The 20,245-nt window shown below is 41.6% G+C and overlaps 2 protein-coding genes across 3 annotated transcripts in view; one reads left to right on the top strand and one right to left on the bottom strand.

The window, feature by feature from the left end:
• TEP1 (telomerase associated protein 1) overlaps positions 1–317 on the top strand; it is a 43,914-nt gene extending 43,597 nt beyond the window's left edge. For both annotated transcript variants that reach the window (XM_063088501.1, XM_063088502.1), the window contains one exon: positions 127–317. In XM_063088501.1, coding sequence (XP_062944571.1) covers positions 127–249 — 123 coding nt within the window. In that variant the 3' untranslated portion in view covers positions 250–317. The remainder of the gene's footprint in view (positions 1–126) is intronic.
• Positions 318–8,174: 7,857 nt separating this feature from the next.
• On the bottom strand, positions 8,175–18,560 carry PARP2 (poly(ADP-ribose) polymerase 2). Its single transcript, XM_063090653.1, has 16 exons — positions 18,464–18,560; positions 17,368–17,526; positions 16,999–17,069; positions 16,364–16,414; positions 14,786–14,882; positions 14,066–14,141; positions 12,994–13,096; positions 11,936–12,101; positions 11,534–11,672; positions 10,299–10,362; positions 10,083–10,217; positions 9,674–9,801; positions 9,415–9,514; positions 8,959–9,057; positions 8,555–8,679; positions 8,175–8,435 (listed from the first exon to the last, which is right to left on the bottom strand). Exons 1-16 carry the CDS (start codon positions 18,504–18,506, stop codon positions 8,276–8,278), a joined length of 1,716 nt encoding a protein of 571 aa, XP_062946723.1. The 5' UTR covers positions 18,507–18,560; the 3' UTR covers positions 8,175–8,275.
• Positions 18,561–20,245: the final 1,685 nt, after the last annotated feature.

Below are 20,245 nucleotides of genomic sequence, written 5' to 3'. Positions count from 1 at the left end.
TCCCTTTTGCAATAATGCGTGACTAACTTGTTTCTAAATATGAAGCATTAATGTGAGAGAAAAATAAGTTAGTAAGGAGGCCCCAGGCTTGTAGCTCTCACCTCCCTATCTTTGTTCCCATTGTAGCTGGGCCTGTTCCGATGCGAAGGGGCAGTGAGCTGCCTGGATCCTTGGCTGGGTCCTAATTCTACCCTACAGCTTGCCGTGGGAGACACACAGGGCAATGTATACTTTCTGTCCTGGGAATGAAGATGCCCTACTCAGGGGAAAGGTGATACCATTTGTGCTGGAGATGCAAAGCCTGAAGATACTTTGCTACTGCTACTTTAATAAAATTATAAAAATAAAGTGTCAGAAAATCTCAAATACAGGCCTTCCTGTGTTCTCATGTGGATTTGGACCATGAGAGAAGAGTATAGGTGTTCTAATACGTTTCTTTTCTGATTTAACATTAATCCTTACTAGAACTGCAAGAAAGTGAACCAGATCTTTGGTAGGTACTCTTCAAAACTAGGCTTTTGAATTCTTGTGTCACTTACTGGCCCCAGGACCCTAGGATACCGATCCTGCCAGGAGGAGGAATGAGAGTGATGTTGGCCAGCACTTAGTTTGAATTGAGAGCTGAAGACCTCTCACTTGGTCAAGAAGGAATAAGAAAAGAAGTGAATCAATTGTGTATCAGGGCATTTAGAAAGAACTGGGATAGAACTAGGACACTAGGTCCTCTCATAGAAACCGCCTTAAAACTAACTGCCCAGGGCCAGTCCATGGCTCACTTGGGAGAGTGTGGTGCTGATAACACCAAGGCCACAGGTTCGGTTCCCTATATAGGAATGACCAGTTGGCTCGCTTGGGAGAGCGTAGTGCTGACAACACCAAGTCAAGGGTTAAGATCCCCTCCTTACTGGTCATCTTTAAAAACAAAACAAACTATCTGCCCAGAAGAGAGGTGAGAAACCAAGAGTCTGAGAGCAGAATGAGTTCTCTGGCTTTCACACCCTCTACAAGGGCAGCAGTAGTCACCTGACTTGCAAGCATCATTTAAGATAATGATTGGCTTTCTAGGAAAAGATCACAAAGTGTATTTCTCTCAAATTGAAGTTTACAAAGATTAAAGTGAGTTGAAAGGTAGAACAACCACACCCATGGACTTACCATGGACTCTGATTCTCTTAAGTAAAAGTTCTAGAACTTATTTTCCTAAAATTCTGTCCTTTGGGAGAGGAAGTTCCCTCAGTCCCTTTTATTCTAAGGGTTGAGGAAGATGTAAATGTATTCTGTATCCAAGAATTCAAGGCCTTGCATAAAACAAGCTAGAGCTATTGTAGGGATTTTGTCCCAGATTGGTAGGGTACTCATTACACTGGTCTGGAAATGAGTTTTGAGGATTTGGGGAGTTGAGGAGTACTGTATTTTGCTCTCACTTCACCTTGATTCCAGGTTTTACATGGAGAAATCACCTGAGGGACTTTACCTTATCTCTACCCAATGTCCCATGTTCTCCCCCAGCCAGAGCATTAAAACATCAGCTAAGTCCTAATAGGTCATGCTTTTATCTTTTTTCATGTGCCTCATGCAAGGGCTCTAATACCACATGTACCTTGTGACTAGACGTCCTAGTTAAGGTAATTTGAAATTTATGATCCATAAAATCCATAATCCTACCCAGAAATCATGCAGAGAACTGTGGCTTGGCCACGTCCTAAAAGTTGCCAGTTTCAATTTTTTGCCTTTTGCTCTCCTAAAAACAGGAGCCAAGGGCACTGTGGCACATAATCCTGCTGACAACGCCAATTGTAGAGCTAGGGCTGGGTGTCTGGTGCCCACAGACCCCTTGAGCCTGTTCACAAACCCTTCACATGTAGGTCTATGAGCTAGGTAACCGGCAAAAGGGCCCTTGGAACCTTGGTTGAAGAAGGAATAGTCTTTACTCAGCACACACACTATGAGCTAGGCAGTACAAAGAGAAACTCTGAAACTCAACTGCTACCGGCAAGGTCCAAAGAAAAACTGAAACTGAGCAGCTGCCAGCAGAGTAAACATGCTCTATTGCTAGACAGAGCTCTCTGCTGCCAGCCTGCTTCACAAACTGCAGAACAAAAAAGCAATTAACTAGAAAGATACATGGGTGCACATGCACACTAACTCCACCCACACAACTTGTTTACAAGAAATGTGCTGCTCATCCCCCAGCCATACCTGAGCCGAGGGAGCCTGACTAAATCATTCTATTTTCCCCAAAGGCAGAAGGAAGCTCTAGTTGTCTGTCTTCCATGCTCTGAAAATTCTACAAAAATACTCTGGCTAAGGCTGGAGGAATGGGGATGGGGAAGTTAAGCAAAGGCTAGCTTGCTCGAAAGACTCAGCTTTGTTGGCCATGTCTGCTTAAAGGGATTTTTCTGTCTTAGAGATTGTCTGGCTATGACAAAGGCTGCTGTCTGGAATCCTCACAGCGCCAATTGTCTAGTTCTTAATCCTGTTCCTGACGCCAATTGTAAAGCTAGGCAACCACGCTAGTTGTCGTGGCTCTTTTACCTGCTGGTAATCCTGCACCGACTGGGCCGATGGTTGAGCTAGGGCTGGGTTTGGAGCTCCCAGACTCCTCAAGCCCATTCACAGACTGGGTCACAAACCCTTCACACGCCAGGCTGGGTCCCCAGACCCTTCCACGCCAGGCTGGGTTACCAGACCCCTTCACGCAGGTCTATAAGCTAGGCAACTGGCCACATGGTCCTTGAAAGCTGCAAGTCTGGAAAAACATGGCTGCGCAGGGCGGGCACCCAAGGCAGTAAAACACCAGCCAAAGCAGCGCCCCCTTGCAGGCGCACTTACTCCACCCACACACACAATGCTTACTGACCCTGAACCAGCTCCAAGGCGAGAGGAGCCTGACCAAACTGTTCCATTTTCCCAACAGAGATAAACTTCAAGGTCATAATATGGTTGCTGTGAGTGAAGACAAGAACAGACTGTAGGTAAAAGTAAATATGTACCCAAAGGAGTTGCAGGGAAAATCAATCTTTTACATTAAACATCCTTTGGGTTCTTATTAAACAGAATTTCAGTGTCTTCCAATGTCTGGCTGAGTTCCACAGTTAAAGCCACTGGATTGTAGGGCTGTGGGACATTTGAACAATCTTTTCTTCTCCTACCCGTTCACAAAAGCATTTTTTTATAGACCTAATTTTTACACATCTATTTTTTCACATCCATCCACATCTGTTTTTGAAATCTAGAGCAGAGGTACTTAAAGTTCGGTTCGTGGACTAGTGCCAGTTGACAAATTGTTAATTTTTGACAAATTGTTAATTTTTGGTTCACAAAAGTATAGAAGTTGAGTGTAAGCATTTAGAAGCTGTTTAGGAATTTGAAAAGTAATCATATCTGACAGATTTAATAATAAAAATTGAGATTTGTATTTTATATGCTTTTTCATCTTAGTAATTTTTATTATATTTTATGAAAGTATTATTTCATGGCAAACTAGAAATTAAAACGAAAAAGCAAACTGGTCCTTCATCACAGAAGGTTCGAGAAGCACTACTCTAGAGAAACTGGGTAACATAGTGGCTAAACGCATGGACTGAGAACAAGACTGCCTATGTTCAAATCTCCCTTTCCACATCTGTGAAACAGTTGTAATAATGGTGCCTACTTCATGGGGTTATTGTAAGGGTTAAATGAGTTAAGGTGTAAACACTTAGAACAGTAGCTGACACGTGGTCAAGTGTTCAGTAAGTGCTAACTTGACTGTTCTTTTTGTTATCCAACAGTACAATTATTGATAGATCTTGGACGTGACTGGAGCCATTGTGCACACAATAAGCACAAAGTAGCCACTGGCCTTGTCTTCCACTCCAGCACCAAACCCCTCCCCCATTGCCTTCACAAGAAGCTTTGCGACTTAAACAGAAACACTTTTGCTCCTGAAAGGGTGCAGTTCTGCACACTCATTGCATAGTTTCCACATTAGCATAATGCCCCTCCTTGATGGTAGCAGCCAACCCTTGGCGCCCTATATAAGCTCTACCACCCCCACACCTGGTGCAGCTTTCCATTTTGAGGGCGGCCCTGGGCTGCCTGTCACTTTGAGCGCAGCCTAGCAGATTCTTTTCCTTTAATAAAGCTTGAACGGTACCCAGCGTCGGCTCACTTTCTTTCAAGTATCACCTCATTTTTTTTCTCAAAATGTGTTGGTTATTAGTATACTGTATATTTGGCAGATGAAATCTGGACTAAATTCTTCAGTTTTCAAAAAAATTTGTATGTGGAACTGATATTCTCTCAAATATCTAATCTTTCCATCCGGGATGATAGGTGTGTTTCAGTATCAGGATATTGAGGTGATGCTATGGTAACAACCCAAAAATCTGAATAGTGTAAAATAGCAACGATTTACTTCTTACTCATGCCACAAGCCCTCTGAGGGTTACTGAGGGTGCTGTGCTCTACTTTGCTCACAGAGATCTGTGCTTCATTTGGCAAGTAACTGCTGGCTCTTAAACTTTCCACCTAGAAATAAAACAAACTCCTTCCACTCAAATTTCATAAATATGAGAAAGCAAGTCACATGACTATACCTACTGTCAAGGGTGCGAGAAAAACATAAATGTCCCTAAGGAATTTATCTCCATTGGTGCTTTTCCACTAGAAAGGCTCTTAGTCTTTTTTTTTTTTTCTTTTTTTCATCATTCAAGATTTACAGGACAGTTGCAAAAATGGCACAGAGTGTTCCTGGACACCCTTTGCCCAGCTTCCTCTATCAAAACTAAGACAGTCACATTTGTCCAATATTATTAACTAAAGTACAGACACAATTTCGATATCCCCAGTTTTTCCAACAATGCCCTTGTTTTGTTTCAGGACCTAGTCCAGGATACCACAATGCATTTAGTCATCATGTCTCTTCAGTTTCCTCTAATTGTGACAGTTTTTCAGTCTTTCCATAACTTTGACACTTTTGAAGAATACTGGCCAAATGTTTTATAGAATGTCCCTCAATTTTGTTTTGTCTGCTATTTTTCATGAATAGACTGAGATTATGTATTTAAGGGGAAAATAGAAGAGATGATGTGCCCTTCTTGGTGCATCTTATTGGGAACTCATGATATCAACTTATTACTGGGAATATTAATTTTTTTTTATTGAATCCATAATTGATTATGCATATTTTGGGGGTTCAGCATTAACATATGTTAATCAAATCAATATTATTAGCATATATATTATTATAAATTGTACTTTATGTCCCTTATCCAATCTCTCATCTTCCCCCTCTCCCTCCCCTCTCCCAGATCTGATAACCCTAGATCTCTTCTCTCCTTCTGAAAGAGTAATGGGCCCAGTGATAGCTGTGGTGTGCCTGGTTGTGGGAGGAGGGGTCGATGCCCGGCTCCATCTGTTTTTACATTCTAAGTTGTTGTTGTGAGGCCGGCCCGTGGCTCACTCGGTAGAGTGTGGTGCTGATAACACCAAGGCCACGGGTTCGGATCCTATATAGGGATGGCCGGTTTGCTCAATGGCTGAGCGTGGTGCTGACAACACCAAGCCAAGGGTTGAGATCCCCTTACCGGTCATCTTTTAAAAAAATAAAATAAAATAAGTTGTTGTTGTGGAGCAGTTGGGTGGGAGGGGGAGAATGGAAGGGGGAAGGAAATAGGATGGGAAAGGAGGAAGAGGGGGAGTGTGGTTGAGGCCTGTGGCACCTGCCTCATTCCTGCAGGGGAGACCAGGAGGCTTCAAGTAGTGGCTTGGTTGTTGCTGGGCTGAATGCAGATGTCAGGGGGTATGGCCAAAGCCCTCAGGCCCCCAGTGCCCTGGTTTGGGAGACCAGGGGGTTTCCAGTGGTGTTTCAGTGGTCATCACTGGTCTCGTTGCAGATGTCAGGGGTGGAGGGGTGTGTGGCCAAAGCTGCCTCAGCAAGGTAGCCTGGGGCGCTTCATGCAGCAACCCAGTGGTTGTCACTGGGCTGGATGCAGTAGTCGGGGGTGTGTGTGTGGCTGAGGCCCTTGGACACTCCCCAACCCTGGCTTGGAAGCCCAGGGGTCTTCCAGTCCTAGGTTTATAGGTGTTCTTTAGTGGTGTTAGACCTTTACTGGTTAATATCAGAACTTTGTCTCTGATCTGTGGGGGTTTTTTTTCTTTAAATTCTGTGTTGGATTATTCACTGTTCCTATCACTTAAACTCTGCATGTGGAAATAATTTGTTGTCCTTTTGTTACTTCTAAAATGGGGGAACATCCTGTGGGAACCAGCACTTGAGCCCTGTGGTTGAGCTAAATTGCTGCTTTGTTGCTAATTCTCTGGGGAAGGCTTTTTGTGCAGCTCAGGTTTTAATTGTTGACTTTGTAAGCACTTCTGGGTTTTGTGAGGTCCAGTACACCTGGGTTGTGTAGAAACTCTGGTCTGAGCCTGAGTCTATTCAGCAAACTGCACCCCCTGCCGTTCTATATTCCTGACCAGTCTCCACTGAGTGGTCCCATGTTGATTGGGGGGCAGATCAGCTGTCCATGATGTGCCCTAATATTCCCCCAGTGGGTCAGTCTCCCCCACCCCCTACACTCCAAACACTTCCCATGGGACAGGCCATGTGCCAGTCCCTTGTGATGACTCACCAGCCTCTGAGTGTCTCCTTTTTTTCAGTTGTGGCTCCTTGCTCCTATGTGGGTCCACGGGAACCCTGTTAGTGGTCTTGCTGGCCTGGGGGCCACCAAGGCCCTCTTCTCTCCTGCAGCCTTCACTTCATACAAAGGGCACAGCAGTGGCTTTTGCCAGCTCTTGCTCTGTGTGCTCACCAGGGCCAGCCCTGAGATGGTCAGGGCTCCAAATGGTTGGAGCTGTCCTTTCTCTCATTGTGGCTTTTCCTGCCTTCATGAACTCTAGGTCTCTTTCTCTTACTCTGAGCTCTAGTGGCCCCAGCTTGGCAGTCATTGCTTTTTAACAGTTGTAAGTTGGTTAATTGTGAGAGGGTAATGCTGGGTACCATCTGTTCCACCATCTTGACTGTGGGTTTTTCAAAGACACCCTTTCTCAGGTTGAGATGGTCATGTGATTTTTGTCCTGTGTTGATTTTTATGTTGAACCAACCTTGCATTCCCGTGATAAATCTCATTCGGTCATGATATATAATCATTTTTATATGTTGCTGCATTAGGGTTGGTAGCATTTTGTTGATTTTTGCAATTATATTAGAAGAAATTCATCTGTAGTTTTCTTTTCTTGTGATCTTTGTCTGATTTTGGTTTTATACTGCCTTAAAGAAGGAGTTGCAAAGTATTCCCTTCTCTTCCATTTTTTGGTAAAGTATGTCAAGTCTACTTCAGTTTTAATAGCAGCAAAATACTTCAATCAGTGCATATAGTTGATTAATTCCTTATCAGTGGATCTTTTTGTGTACACCAATGCTGCAGTGACATCATTTATGCAAAAACGTACATCTTTAAGTTTTAGGTCAAAGAATATTTACATTTTAAATTTTGACAGACATTGGTAATCTGGCTTCTAAAACGTTACAGGCTGTTGTTTTCATTTAAACAACCTTCATTGTTATTTAAGGAAGTGTGTTGTGTGTGCGCAAATGTGTGTACCTGTGTTGCATGTATTTAAAAACAAAGTGAGATTCCTATACCAGCCAGCACCAAACAAACAAACAAACCAATAAAGTCAGAAAGTCTTTGGATCTTACCCAAACTTAAGTACTTAGATGGAGCAGGGTATGTAAAACCTCAATCTACTTCTCTCTTTTCCTCCCCCCTATGTAGTTAGACTTAGTGACACTCTTCCAAGGGCTTCCCAAATTTATGGACATCTGATGAGTCCTAGGATGTTAAGTGGTGGCAGACCTCGTCTGCAGTTGATAAATGGGAAAAAGGCAAGTGAGATTTGGATGGGAAAAATGGAAACAATTCAGCTTTGCTGCCTTTACCCTTCCTGCAATAATGCCCAATAAACTTGTTTGTAGAAAAACTGAATTCAAAACTGAATTCCCCTTTTTGTCCCTTAATGCACAGAAGCTATTCTGCTGTGCAAGAACAGGACCCTGAGTTACCTGTAGCTAGCTGTGGGATACACAGAGCAATGGGTACTCTCTATCATGAAAAGGAAGAAATACTAACATCAGATGAAATATGTGCTTGGAAAAGTTAAACCCAAGGAAGCCAGTAGTATCAGCCAGTTTGTATCATTTTTATTACATAAAATAGCAAAAATTTCAAAAGTACAATATTACTTATTTTCTTGCTTGAAGATTATATATTCTCTGAGTTAATGTCAATCTTCACCACAGCTGCAGAAAATTAAACTGAACCTTTAGAAGGTATCGCATACGGACCTGGTTGGGGTTATAGATGACAAACTCATTGTAGTTGAGAGTATACCCCTTTGGATTCAGAACTCCTGTGTCACGTGCTGGTCCTAAGGGCACTGTACTCCCATTCCTGCCAAATGGAAGAAAGTGTGTCAACATTAGCCCCCGGTTCAGAAGTTGGAATGTAGAAAGTAGAGTCTTATCTGGCCAAAAGGAGTTTTCTGGCCCTACTGGCTGTTGAGTACTTACAAGGTAACGAAGCAGACAGGACTGGGAGCCATCTTGCCCAGCCCCTTGGTGCTATGTTTGCCCTGAAGTAATTCTTCTGCCTTAGGATTGGCCTCTAGTAGCTCATTACACTGACCTAGAGCTACCTGCAAAGCAAAAGATCTTTGAATGCCCACATCCTACAGAAAATTAGATGGCTCTAAAGCCAAACAAAAAATTCCATCAGTACTTTCTTTCCCTGCTTCAGCAGAGAAATCCAATGCAATGAAAATTGTACTTGGCTCCCCTCTCAAGTTATCCCAGGGGAACCTCTTGGTTCTGGGGTCAAACTTTTCTCACTTGAAATAATAAGAATAATAAACTAGAGAATACAAACAAAACAAACAAATAATAAACTATAGATGACAGATGTGTTCCTGCCTCACCTCTGATAAGAGCAGTAGTCCTATATCCTTTAGGCGAGAGGCAAAGCAGTAATTGGCACTCTTGGAAGACATGTCAGCAAAGTAGATTCCTTTTCCAAACTGAGATATATAAACAAACACCAAGGTCAGCTGCTTAAACCACTGTGTTAGAAAGAAGGCTTATACCACTGACCCTGTTTTTCTATTCTCTTAAACACAGAAAGGACCCTTATCCATTTCCCCTCACAATTCTGTTCCAGAGAGGGTAGAAGAATGTGAATCTCTGCCTTCTAGGGGAAAGGAGAGATATCTTTAGAAATTTAAAGAGGGACACAAGAAGAGATGACACGGTTATCAGTGAGCTGGTTTAATTCTTGAAGAAGGGTACCACCTAATCCTAATCTAGAAAAAAAAGGATTGAGAACATTACTGTATCCTTTTCCTTTGTGCTCCTCCCAGAGTTCAATTTCTACTCACCATGTAACCTGTGATGGGAGCCTCAGGTGGGGCAACTCGAAGCCCATGGCTCAGGATTCCCACCCAGTTACTGAGCCTGGAACCATGCCATAGCAGCATCCTAAGGAAAAACCATTATTATTGTACTCTGCTGCTCTTCTGCAAACATAGGCCACAGCATAAAAAAGCCAAGAGCTGCTTCTGCCATCCTCCACTTGTAAGTTCTGTAACTGCACTGCAGGCAAGAAATGTCTTCCCAAACCCAAAGCTAGACTCAGACCTGTTATGAAGTTCCTCTCTGAAGGCTTCTTTCTCACCCTCCTTCTCTACTTCAAAAACATCCAGCAAGGTCATGGTATAGTCAGTGTGTGTGGGAGCGTGGGTAGACTGTAAGTACTGGGAAATCACCTGCGGAAAAGAATGGAAGAAATGGCCGATGTGGACTCTACAAGAGACCAGGCTGAACTGAAAAACTCAGGGCTTCTGGTACAACTTGGCAGACCTTTCTGCTCTCAAATGTTCTTACAAGGTGGTTAGAAAGAGCTCTACCTTCCCAAATTCTTAGTAAATTGAAATTTTGCCCTATTTGACAGTTTGCTGTAAACCAGAAGTAGCCAGAGAATAGTGGGATGGGGGAGAGTGGGTCCTGAGGGTCTAAGAGTATGAAAACAAATTATCACTTTTCTTACTTTGAACTCATAACTTTCATGGTCTAGAGGGCGCAAGGCACAATGTAGGTTTTTATAGTGTTGGTCCAGTGGGTGTTCTGGGCTTTGTAGCTCTGTCTTCACCAGCTTAATAGCAATTTCAATGTCTCCCAAAGCCTGAGAAGATGAGATATAGAGTCAATGTGGAAGGAGGCTGGGATAAGAGATTTACTACTTCCCAGTCCACACACAGCTCACCTCTAGTAGTTGTACTTTGTCTGACAGTTCTCTCTCTGTCCGGATTAATGGAGGGGTACGGAGTCTAAAGACAGATACATAACCCACAATGAGCTCTCTGATATGTGGCTACAAGGCACGTGACTAAAAATAACACACCTAAAATAGGTCCTTTAGAAAATAGGTATAAGAGGGCCGGCCCGTGGCTCACTCGGGAGAGTGTGGTGCTGATAACACCAAGGCCCTGGGTTCAGATCCCATATAGGGATGGCCGGTTAGCTCACTGGGTGAGCACGGTGCTGACAACAACAAGTCAAGGGTTAAGATCCCCTTACCGGTCATCTTTTTTTTAAAAAAAGAAAATAGGTAGAAGAAACAGGGGTTTTCCTTTTGAGAGAGAAAGAGAGATCTATAAAGAGACTTTAATTTACAAATATATAAAGGGATATCAAATATATACTCTGAGTAGGATAAAACAAACAATATAGATTTTGGCATTTGAGACTAGGGTTGAAATTCTTTTTTATGGAATCTTTGTTTAAATAAGCAACATCAGTGCCGGCCAGTGGCTCACTTGGGAGAGTGTGGTGCTGATAACACCAAGGCCACGTGTTCTGATCCCTATATAGGGATGGCTGGTTAGCTCACTGGCTGAGCGTGGTGCTGAGATCCCCTTACCAGTCATCTTTTGAAAAAAAAACAAACAAACAAATAAATAAATAATAAACAAAAATAAATAAGCAACATCAATATTAATAAGGAATATATTGGAAATAGTCCTGTCTAGAAGCAAAGGTAGACCTGTTGACCATTCATGGTTATTCCCAGACCAAAGAGATCTATAAAGCAATGGAAGGAATAGAAATAGAATAAAAACCAGAATACAGAACAAATAAAATGTACTTTATATATCTAGTATCATTTGAGTTCCAGAAATAGTGTTAGTGTGGTTATAATCACCTTAAAGTATAAGAAAAGGGGGTGATATGCAACTTAGTGGTTGGATAGGTAGATACATTCTCTAGAGTTGGTAATTTTCACTTGGTCAAAGAATATGGTTGTAATCGGGCCAGGAGATTGCATCCCGTATTTGTAACTGATTAAATAAGTTACTTATAAATCATTTTGGCTCTATATCTATTCAAGATGATCATTTCCTTAGGAATAAAAGATTAAAAAGATTATAGCTGCTGCTGATTGACTTACGGGATATGGATGGGTAGAAGAACAAAGTGAAATACCAGCACAGGCCTTACCCAAAGTCATGTGGGATCCTGGTGTAGAATTCATTGCATGCTTCTGTGAGAGCTCGTCCATGCTGGCCAGCTCGAATGCAATCCTCAATCTTCTTAAGAGACTGGTAACCTGCCTTGATCTGAGCCACTGTCAGCTTCCCTGCAGGCCCAGCCAGAGATGAGACTCTAAATTAGGGTCCCATCCTGTAAACTGTACTTATGTCCCTGCCCAATAAAGACTCTCCCCTTTCAACTTTCCAAATAATTCCTCATTACTCCTTCCTCCACACAATGTCTCATCCCAAATCCCGTTTTCTTTGTTTAGTACTATCAACACTTTTAAATCACAATGGTGATGAAATATCACATTAAAGAAAGTAGGAAATATGAAGAGAGAATGCAGGAAAGAATCTATAGTCTTACCAAGTGGGACTTTCTTGGTATCATACTTCATTTCTATCATCATCTCTTCCATGGCCTGCACATTACAGATCAATTTTATCAGCTCCTGTACCCGAAGATCTAGCTGTGACTCTGGTCTCAAGGGAGATTTATTAAGAGATTCCTCCTTTTTTGTTTCCTCTTCACTCTATAGCAAAACAAACAAACAAACAAAAACCTATAAAATTCGAAAGGATCTATTTTAAGGCCCTGCAAGGAGTGGTTCTACATTATCTGGCAAGGTGATCATCAATCAGCCTCTACTTGAACTTGAACATAGGCACATTCCATTATAAATCGAATTAGAGTACTCAATGTGACATCCACCTTTTAGTACTACTTCTGCCTCCCACAGTTGAACACTCAGAACAAGTCTAAAAGGCCCTCCTAATGATGTCATTAAGTATGTAAGGATAGCGATTATGTCTCAAATTTTCTCATCTTGGGCCGAGCCCGTGGCGCACTCGGTAGAGTGCTGCGCTGGGAGCGCGGCGACGCTCCCGCCGCGGGTTCGGATCCTATATAGGAATGACCAGTGCACTCACTGGCTGAGTGCCGGTCACGAAAAAACGACAAAAAAAAAAAAAAAATTTTTCTCATCTTAAAAAGACTTAGATTTCTCTATTTTTCAGATATGTGACAGTTTTCAGCATCCTGGTACACCTTACTTCGTCAAAATTAGTTTTTTTTTTTTTTTACTGTGGTATATAACCAGAAGTGAAGACAACTTTACACATAGTTTTACTATTAGATTATTTATTATTTCTCTCTTGGTCCATAACATTAAACTTCTGGAAACAGGGCGTAAGATTTTATAAGAACCTTGGTAAATAGCAGCGACTAAAAAGACACATTCTATACTCATGCTTACAGCCTCTTCCAGATCCCAAACATCAGAGAGATTACCTCGAGGTGGGAAATGGCCACGGCTCCAGACACTTTGGCCTGTTCTGGTCTCGGACCGATCTAAGCCATCCTGCTACACTTTACTCTGATTAAGAGGAAACAGCTTTCCCCGCAAAGGTAGAGTTAGAGTTTACCTGAGTATTGATGGTATAGTCCATCTGTAGCATATCGTATTTTCCAGGCACCTTTTCAAACTTCTCACGATCCTCCCAATTGTTTTTTGTTTTGTCAAGGAATCTGTAGAGCCCAAAGAAAACCTTACTACTAGAGACGAACTTACAACTGTTTTCTTAGACAGAAAACTCTAAAAAATTTATTTCCCAGTACAGAGCTCCTTTACACATCAACTTTCCATAAATCTGGATTCTAAATTATGACACTGAATGGACAGAAAAGCTCTGGAGACAAAGGGAATAAAAAAATGGGGAAAAAGGACTCTTAGGCTCCCCAAAGGCCCTCAAACACCACGAAAACCACTGAGATTTAAAACAAAAGATATCTAATCCCTTTCCCTGAAATAAACATGTTCCCAGAGACTCCAGAAAGTTTTTCATCCATATCACAATAAACATTTTTAAAACTCTAGTTGTAGGGCCGAGCCCGTGGCGCACTCGGGAGAGTGCGGTGCTGGGAGCGCGGCAACACTCCCACCGCAGGTTCGGATCCTATATAGGACTGGCCGGTGCACTCACTGGCTGAGTGCTGGTCACGAAAAAGACAAAAAAAAAAAAAAAAAAGAAAACTCTAGTTGTATATTCTCCATTTTTCCAAAATTTCCTAAACTTGTTGGTTGTGTATTAAATATACTAGGTCTTAGGGCCAGCCTGTGGTTCAGTCAGGAGAGTGCAGTGCTGATAATACCAAGGCCATGGGTTCAGATCCCTATGTAGGGATGACCAGTTTGCTCACTGGCTGAGCATGGTCCTGACACCACCAAGCCAATGGTTAAGATCCCCTTACTGGTCATCTTTTAAAAAAATAAAATAAAATAAAATAAACAAACAAACTAGGTCTTTCTGGTTTTAGTTAATTTCAAGGTTCTAGTTTGATTTAATCACTAAGGATGCAGTTTGGTGTTCCAATCACATAATATCAGCATGGAAAGATGTTAATATTTAGGCCAAATCATACTTATTACAAAATTCTTAAAGAAGATACATTCAAGAAGAAGAAGGGTATTTTTCATACTCATTTCTTAGCACTCACTTCTTCTGAAAGATTTCCTTGGCCTTGTTGAGATTGTCTGAACAAGCCACCAAGCTGTGTTGTCCCATTTTCCCAACTGCAAAACAAATGCCATACATAAGATGGTTCCCTGTCCTCAATCCAAGAACAGTTCCCTAATAGTTATAGGCCAGCTCTCTAAAGCCTCTCTGCTTAACATCTGACAAACGGGCAGGAAAGGGATAAAAGAAAGGTAAAAGGGCAAGTTACCTGCTAACTGCCAGTCTACGAGCAATACCAGCAGTCCAATTGCAGGAGAGCTCTCAACTCCAATGGGTTGCTCTTAGTTTTTCCAATGGAAATTTCCTAAGGAGGATGCATGCCATTCCCCAATTTGAAGAAGCTCAACTTGATTTGTAATCCCCTCCCAGACTTCAAAGCCTCCACTTACCCAATTTAAAACCACAGGATCCTGGGCCGGCCCATGGCTCACTTGGGAGAGTGTGGTGTTGATAACACCAAGGCCACAGGTTTGGATCCCTATATAGGGATGGCCGGTTAGCTCACTTGGGAGAGCATGGTGCTGACAACACCAAGTCAAGGGTTAAGATCCCCTAACCAGTCATCTTTTAAGTAAATAAATAAATAAAATAAAACCACAGGATCCTTTGGCCACTCACTAAGCTGCTTCTGGCTTTTTTCTGTTCTTTGTTTCTGGCTTTCTGAATGACAACTCATAAAATCCATAATAAAAGTAATTACCTCGTCCCCATCTCATCCAAACATTGAAGTTCCTCTGGGCATCATCTTCTAACAGCTGAATCAGATAGTACTTATTGTTGTTGAACTGGAGATTGGTCTGTCATGTGAGAGAAATATGAACATAAAAGGAAACAGTTTTGCAAATGGAAATCATATAAACTTATGACTCTTCCTTGGTCACAGATGCCAGTAATCTCCATAAGGAAAAGGATAGCTTGGGGCAAGAAAAGTAGATCCTTGTAAGAGTAAGGATATAAAAAAGGAATAGGGCTTACACATTAAACTCCGTATTCTTAAGAATTAAACAGGAGCCTGGAGCTTCCTAAAACTTTCTACCTAACCTCGAAGAGGCTATACTGATTAGCTACTTCTGTTTTTTTCCTACCTCAGTTCCCTCCATATATACTTTCAAGGCCATCTGTTTTCTGGTTCCCAGTACATTCGCAATAATTATTTCCCAAATGAAAACAATTTAGATGCTCAAAAGGTCTATAACTATTATGCTTGTTTGTTTAGATGACTAACTCTTTGGTAGTTCTCACAGCTTTGGTTTGTCAGCTGCAGAAATTTGACAAAGAGCAGAGAGCAAGTCAATGTTGGGAGGGGACAAAGGATATGCAGAAACCATTGCCACATCTGTCACACAGATAACCTGACCTGACTTGGAGACACTCAGAGAGAATATGACTAGTATCTAAAAACAGGTATCCGTAAGTAACTCACAGTGCAGAGAGAGTAGTCCAAGATAAAGCACAGGAGCTCATGCTGTAAGACTGAGCCCTAGTTATCCAGGCACTTTTCTTTCTTAAGCATGTTGCCTGTTCCTACCTCTACCTTCTGCCTGCTCACATTATAAAGTCACTGTATGTTAGACAAAAAGGGGCTTTAGGATATTTTCTATCTGCTCATGATATTTTAAGTGGAAGAAGTAGTTACAAAATAATATTAGCTGTTAAAATTATATACGTTGGATCAATATATTCAAATATGAAGTGATATCCAGGAAATATATTACCAGGCAAGTGTGTCACCTATTCAAAAACATCCAAGGTCTAGTGTTTGATTTTTGTACTGGCCAGCCACAAAAACAAAGCAAAACAAAACAAAAAAACTGACAAAAATTTCCATAGTAAAGAAAAAAAATTTAATTAAAAAGAAAATTGATTTAACCACATAAAAATTTTAAATTTCAATATGGACAAAAAGTATATTGTAAGGGAAATCAAAAGGCAAATGACAAATTTGAAAACCATATAAGCAATGTATATTAGAGAAAAAGGGCTTTTCTCCCTATTATATAAAGTTTCTCCAAGTCAGTAAGGAAATGATCAACAACTTATTAGAAAATGCATAAAGGGATATGAATAGAGTTTACAGTTCAATAAATGACACAAAATTTGTAAAAAGATCTGGTTCTCATAGAAGAGTTCACTATCAGGTAGGGCTCAGGACTCAGGAGTATTAACCACTAGTGCCTAATATAAGGGACTTTAGAATTAAAGATCTGGGAACTGGGATGCTATCATCAATAATTATCAAGAACAAAAATTCTATTAAAAGAATGGTTCCTCTTCTTACCTGATTTAGCATGACATCATAGACCTCATTCCCTTCGCAATACACATGAGCCTAGAGAGAAGAAAAAAAAAATTAGTATAGTCTCACCTCTGAGATCCTAAGTGAAGCTCTGAATTATTTTATGCCTCAAGAAGTCATTCTCCAGTACCACCAACATCCATTTTCCAGGGAAAGAAATGCAAACATATGTTCTGCACACAGCCTGTCATTACTATAATGAAAACATACTGCCTTTTCTAATTACAGAAACACAAAAGATTCCAACTCAGTTAAAGGAAACCTGCTCTAGAGGCAGCCTTTCTTCTGTATTCTTCACATTCTTTTTCCATTCATCAGTAACTAGTGCCATTCCAGGGCATAGTTTCTCATTTGAACAAGACAGTTCTTTCTTAATAACGATATCTGGATGGCTGATGGCAACCCCAGAAAGTAACCACGTTAAAAACACCCTGATCATTAACCCTAAACTCTACCACTCCCACTCCTTGGACTTGGAGAAAATTAATCACTAGCAATATTTTGGAAAGGATTCCTAAAATGAATACTAGCAATGTCCTAGAAAAAAATCCTAATAACAAAAGAACACTACTCTTTGAGAAATTAATGGACTGAGGGTAGGTTCCAGAGTCTCTCACCTTCCCCACCTTGGCTGTACACTCTGGGTCCACGGGAGCTTTGCCCTTTAACAGCAAGGACTTCACAGATTCTGAGGAAAGACAGATATGTACTATAGTTACTTGTATGGGAATTAAAAGTAGCCATATCATAGTTAGACAGAAACCTGCCATAATTAATTTTGCCCTCCCCCAAGTAATCCTGGTTTTCTGCCTAGGTCTCAACAATGTGCCTCACATACATGAAAATGAAGATTCAAGAAATTAGATTAGTCCTGTGGTATGCCCAAAGGATAGGGAAATTAATTATGTCCTCAAGGAGGGAAGAAATAAGAGTTGAAAGAACAAACATCACCCCCATCCCTCCCAGAGACCTCCCTGGTCTACTACCTTTCTCGTCTTCTTTCCTGTCCTTATCAGCCTTTCCTCCAGCCACAGGCTCTTTTTTCTTCTGTCTCTGGCATCTGGGAGTTTTCTTGGCAGGAGGAGAGTCTTCTGGAACTGTGTTGCCATTATTAACTCTCTTGGTTTCATTTAACGTTACAGAAGCTAAGCACAAGAACAATGAGCAGACAAAGAATGAATGAGTACGCACTGAATATGATCCCATGTTGAAAAAAAAAATCTTTTATCTTTAAAATATCTTAATGGTTTAAGAAGGATTTGTAAATTTACAAAGAATCAATGAACACTGGCCACACCACTATTCTGGATAACCATTTTAGTGATCTTTCCTAAATCACTATTCTAGCCAAATAAAATAAAAGGGAGCCCCAGGGCTCTTGTAAGTTTACAGCCTGCTTATCTCTTCTGTTTACTTGTGCCCCAATGTCCCCCCAAATACCTACCCTCCAACCACCCGAGGCCTTATGAGATAATAGTTAGTAGACTGCTCTAGGATCTGTGCCTGGCTTAGAGCCCAGCTCTGCTTCTTCTGGCTGCGGAACCCTGGAGAAGTTAATTTCATCTCTTTGTACCTCACTCAGTTGCTCCAACTGTAAAATCCAGAGGGTGACAACAATAGTACCTAATTTATAAGGTGTACCTACGCATTTAAGAACATAACACACAGAGTACTATATCCATCTCAACAATTCTAAGGCTCCCATTTCTACTCTCTGAAATTGGGATGCATCTTACATTGGATGTCATACAAATAGTTAATCATGGTTTAATTGGAAGCATTTATCCTTTCTTAGTGGTACATAAAATAATGATGCATCTTGCAATTAATTATTTGTAATTGGATGACATTTGGTATTAGCAATAGTACTGATACTTGTTACAGGTCCACGAGCTTTTATCTACAACTCTGTAATCCAAAAAGCTCCGAACACCGAAATTTTAAAAGTATAGCACCAGAACTGGTTTGCTCGCCAATTGCAGGTCCTGGAGAGCTGGAAGGGGTAGGGCCAGGGCAGGGGGTATCGTTCCTTTCCTGACTCTCCGCCCCCAGCATTCCGCCCCTTAACAAGGCTCTCCGAACCTCTCGCCGGGCCGCCTCTAGTCCCCCGCCGCCGAGTCGCCATGGGTTCACGTCACCAACTCGCTCTCAGGAATCGCGGGCCGTTTCACGCGGCGGGAACACGCAGCGCGCGTGCGCTTCGGCGAGACGACGCCCGTCTGGCACGCCCCTCAATTTTGCATGTCGCTATGTGTTGTGGGAAGTCACCATAATGGAAAATGTCTTTAGCGCTGCAAGCCTTATAAATACCGCCTGTGCCCCATCTCGGGCGTAGGGCGGAGGGAAGCTCATCAGTGGGGCCACGAGCTGAGTGCGTCACGTCACTCCACCCCATGTCCCTTGGGAAGGTCTGAGACCAGGGCCAGTAGGCGGCCCTAACAGGGCCCTCCCTGAGTTTCGGGGAGGTGAGTTCCCAGAGAGCGGGGCTCCGCGCGAGGGCAGACTGGGCAGGAGATGCCGTGGATCCCGCTTTCTGGGGTGGCTCGGCGGATGCTTCCTTAGCCGGAGCTTGGAACAGACTCACGGCCAGCGAAGTGAGTTCAATGGCTGAGGTGAGGTACCCAGGTGGGGGCCTCATAACCCAATTCAGACTACTCTCCCTCTTCCCTGCCCTTTTTTCACGGGTCATCTGGTACTTGGTGATATTAGGCTTGGGGGTCACGGCCCTACACCCTGGACCCTCCGAAACAAGAACTGAGATGGGGAACTAGAGCTCTATTTTTAACTCTGATATTGGCACCAATACCACTTAGAAATATATTGTTAATCTAAAATAGTCCGTTGAGAAGAAATGAGGGTTTCACTATATATATGTATACACTCGTACATATACAGGAATTCTAAAGAAAATATTAGTAAATCAAATCCAACAGTATATTAAAATAATGCAACTCAAACAAGTAAATTTTACCCCAGGGATGGAGAGATGGTTCAGAATTAGAGTTCGTTATTTCAACAAATATTACTAGTCCTGGGAATACAATAGTTTAGCCAAAATAGGCATAGTTCGTGTCTTCATAGAGTATAGTCTAGTTGGGGACAGACATTAATCAAGTAATCACACAGCAAATGTAAAAATACAGCTGTAACAAGCACTAAGGAGAGACAGTACTAGAGGAAGTACTAAGGGGGGGCAAATTGGGAACTCATCACTGAGGAAACGACATGAGTTGAACTGTATGAGAATAATCAGTAAGAGGGGAGGCACGGGGTGGCTGGGGCAATGAGTCACAGAAGTGTGATGTGAGATTAAACTCAGAGGCAGCCAGTGCCCACAGCAAGCCAGCCTCTCTCCGAAAAGGCCACAAACTGTGTTCTGTGTGTGTGTGCGCGCTACACGTGGATTAAAGACTAACATTCAAAAGTAAAACTCGAAAACTCTGAGGTAGAAAGTAGACATAAATATCTTTTAGACCTTGAGGCAGAAAACAATTTCTTAAGACAGAGAAGTCATTGACTGTAAGAGAAGATATTGGCCAATATGATTATATTAACATTAAGAACTTTTGTTTATCAAAAGTTTATATATTTATATAAAGTTTAGATAAACAAAAGTTTATTTAAAGTTTACTTTAAATATATGTAAAGTTTATATATTTATTTTTTTGGTGGCTGGCCAGTATAAGGATCTGAACCCGAAAAAATGTAAAGTTTAGAAAGAAAAAAAACAAAATTCTCATTATTTGCATGTGATCTGATTATGAATATAAAAAAAATCCAGGGACACTACAGCATAAAATTTTTAACTTAATACGAATGCTTAGCAAGCCTGAAAGAAAATAACATAAAAATAAATTGCATCTT

Source organism: Cynocephalus volans, chromosome 3 (genome assembly GCF_027409185.1).
Source record: "Cynocephalus volans isolate mCynVol1 chromosome 3, mCynVol1.pri, whole genome shotgun sequence".
Classification (NCBI taxonomy): Eukaryota; Metazoa; Chordata; class Mammalia; order Dermoptera; family Cynocephalidae; genus Cynocephalus; species Cynocephalus volans.
The sequence above is the reverse complement of the archived record's forward strand: the minus strand, read 5'-3'. Positions and strand labels throughout refer to the sequence as shown.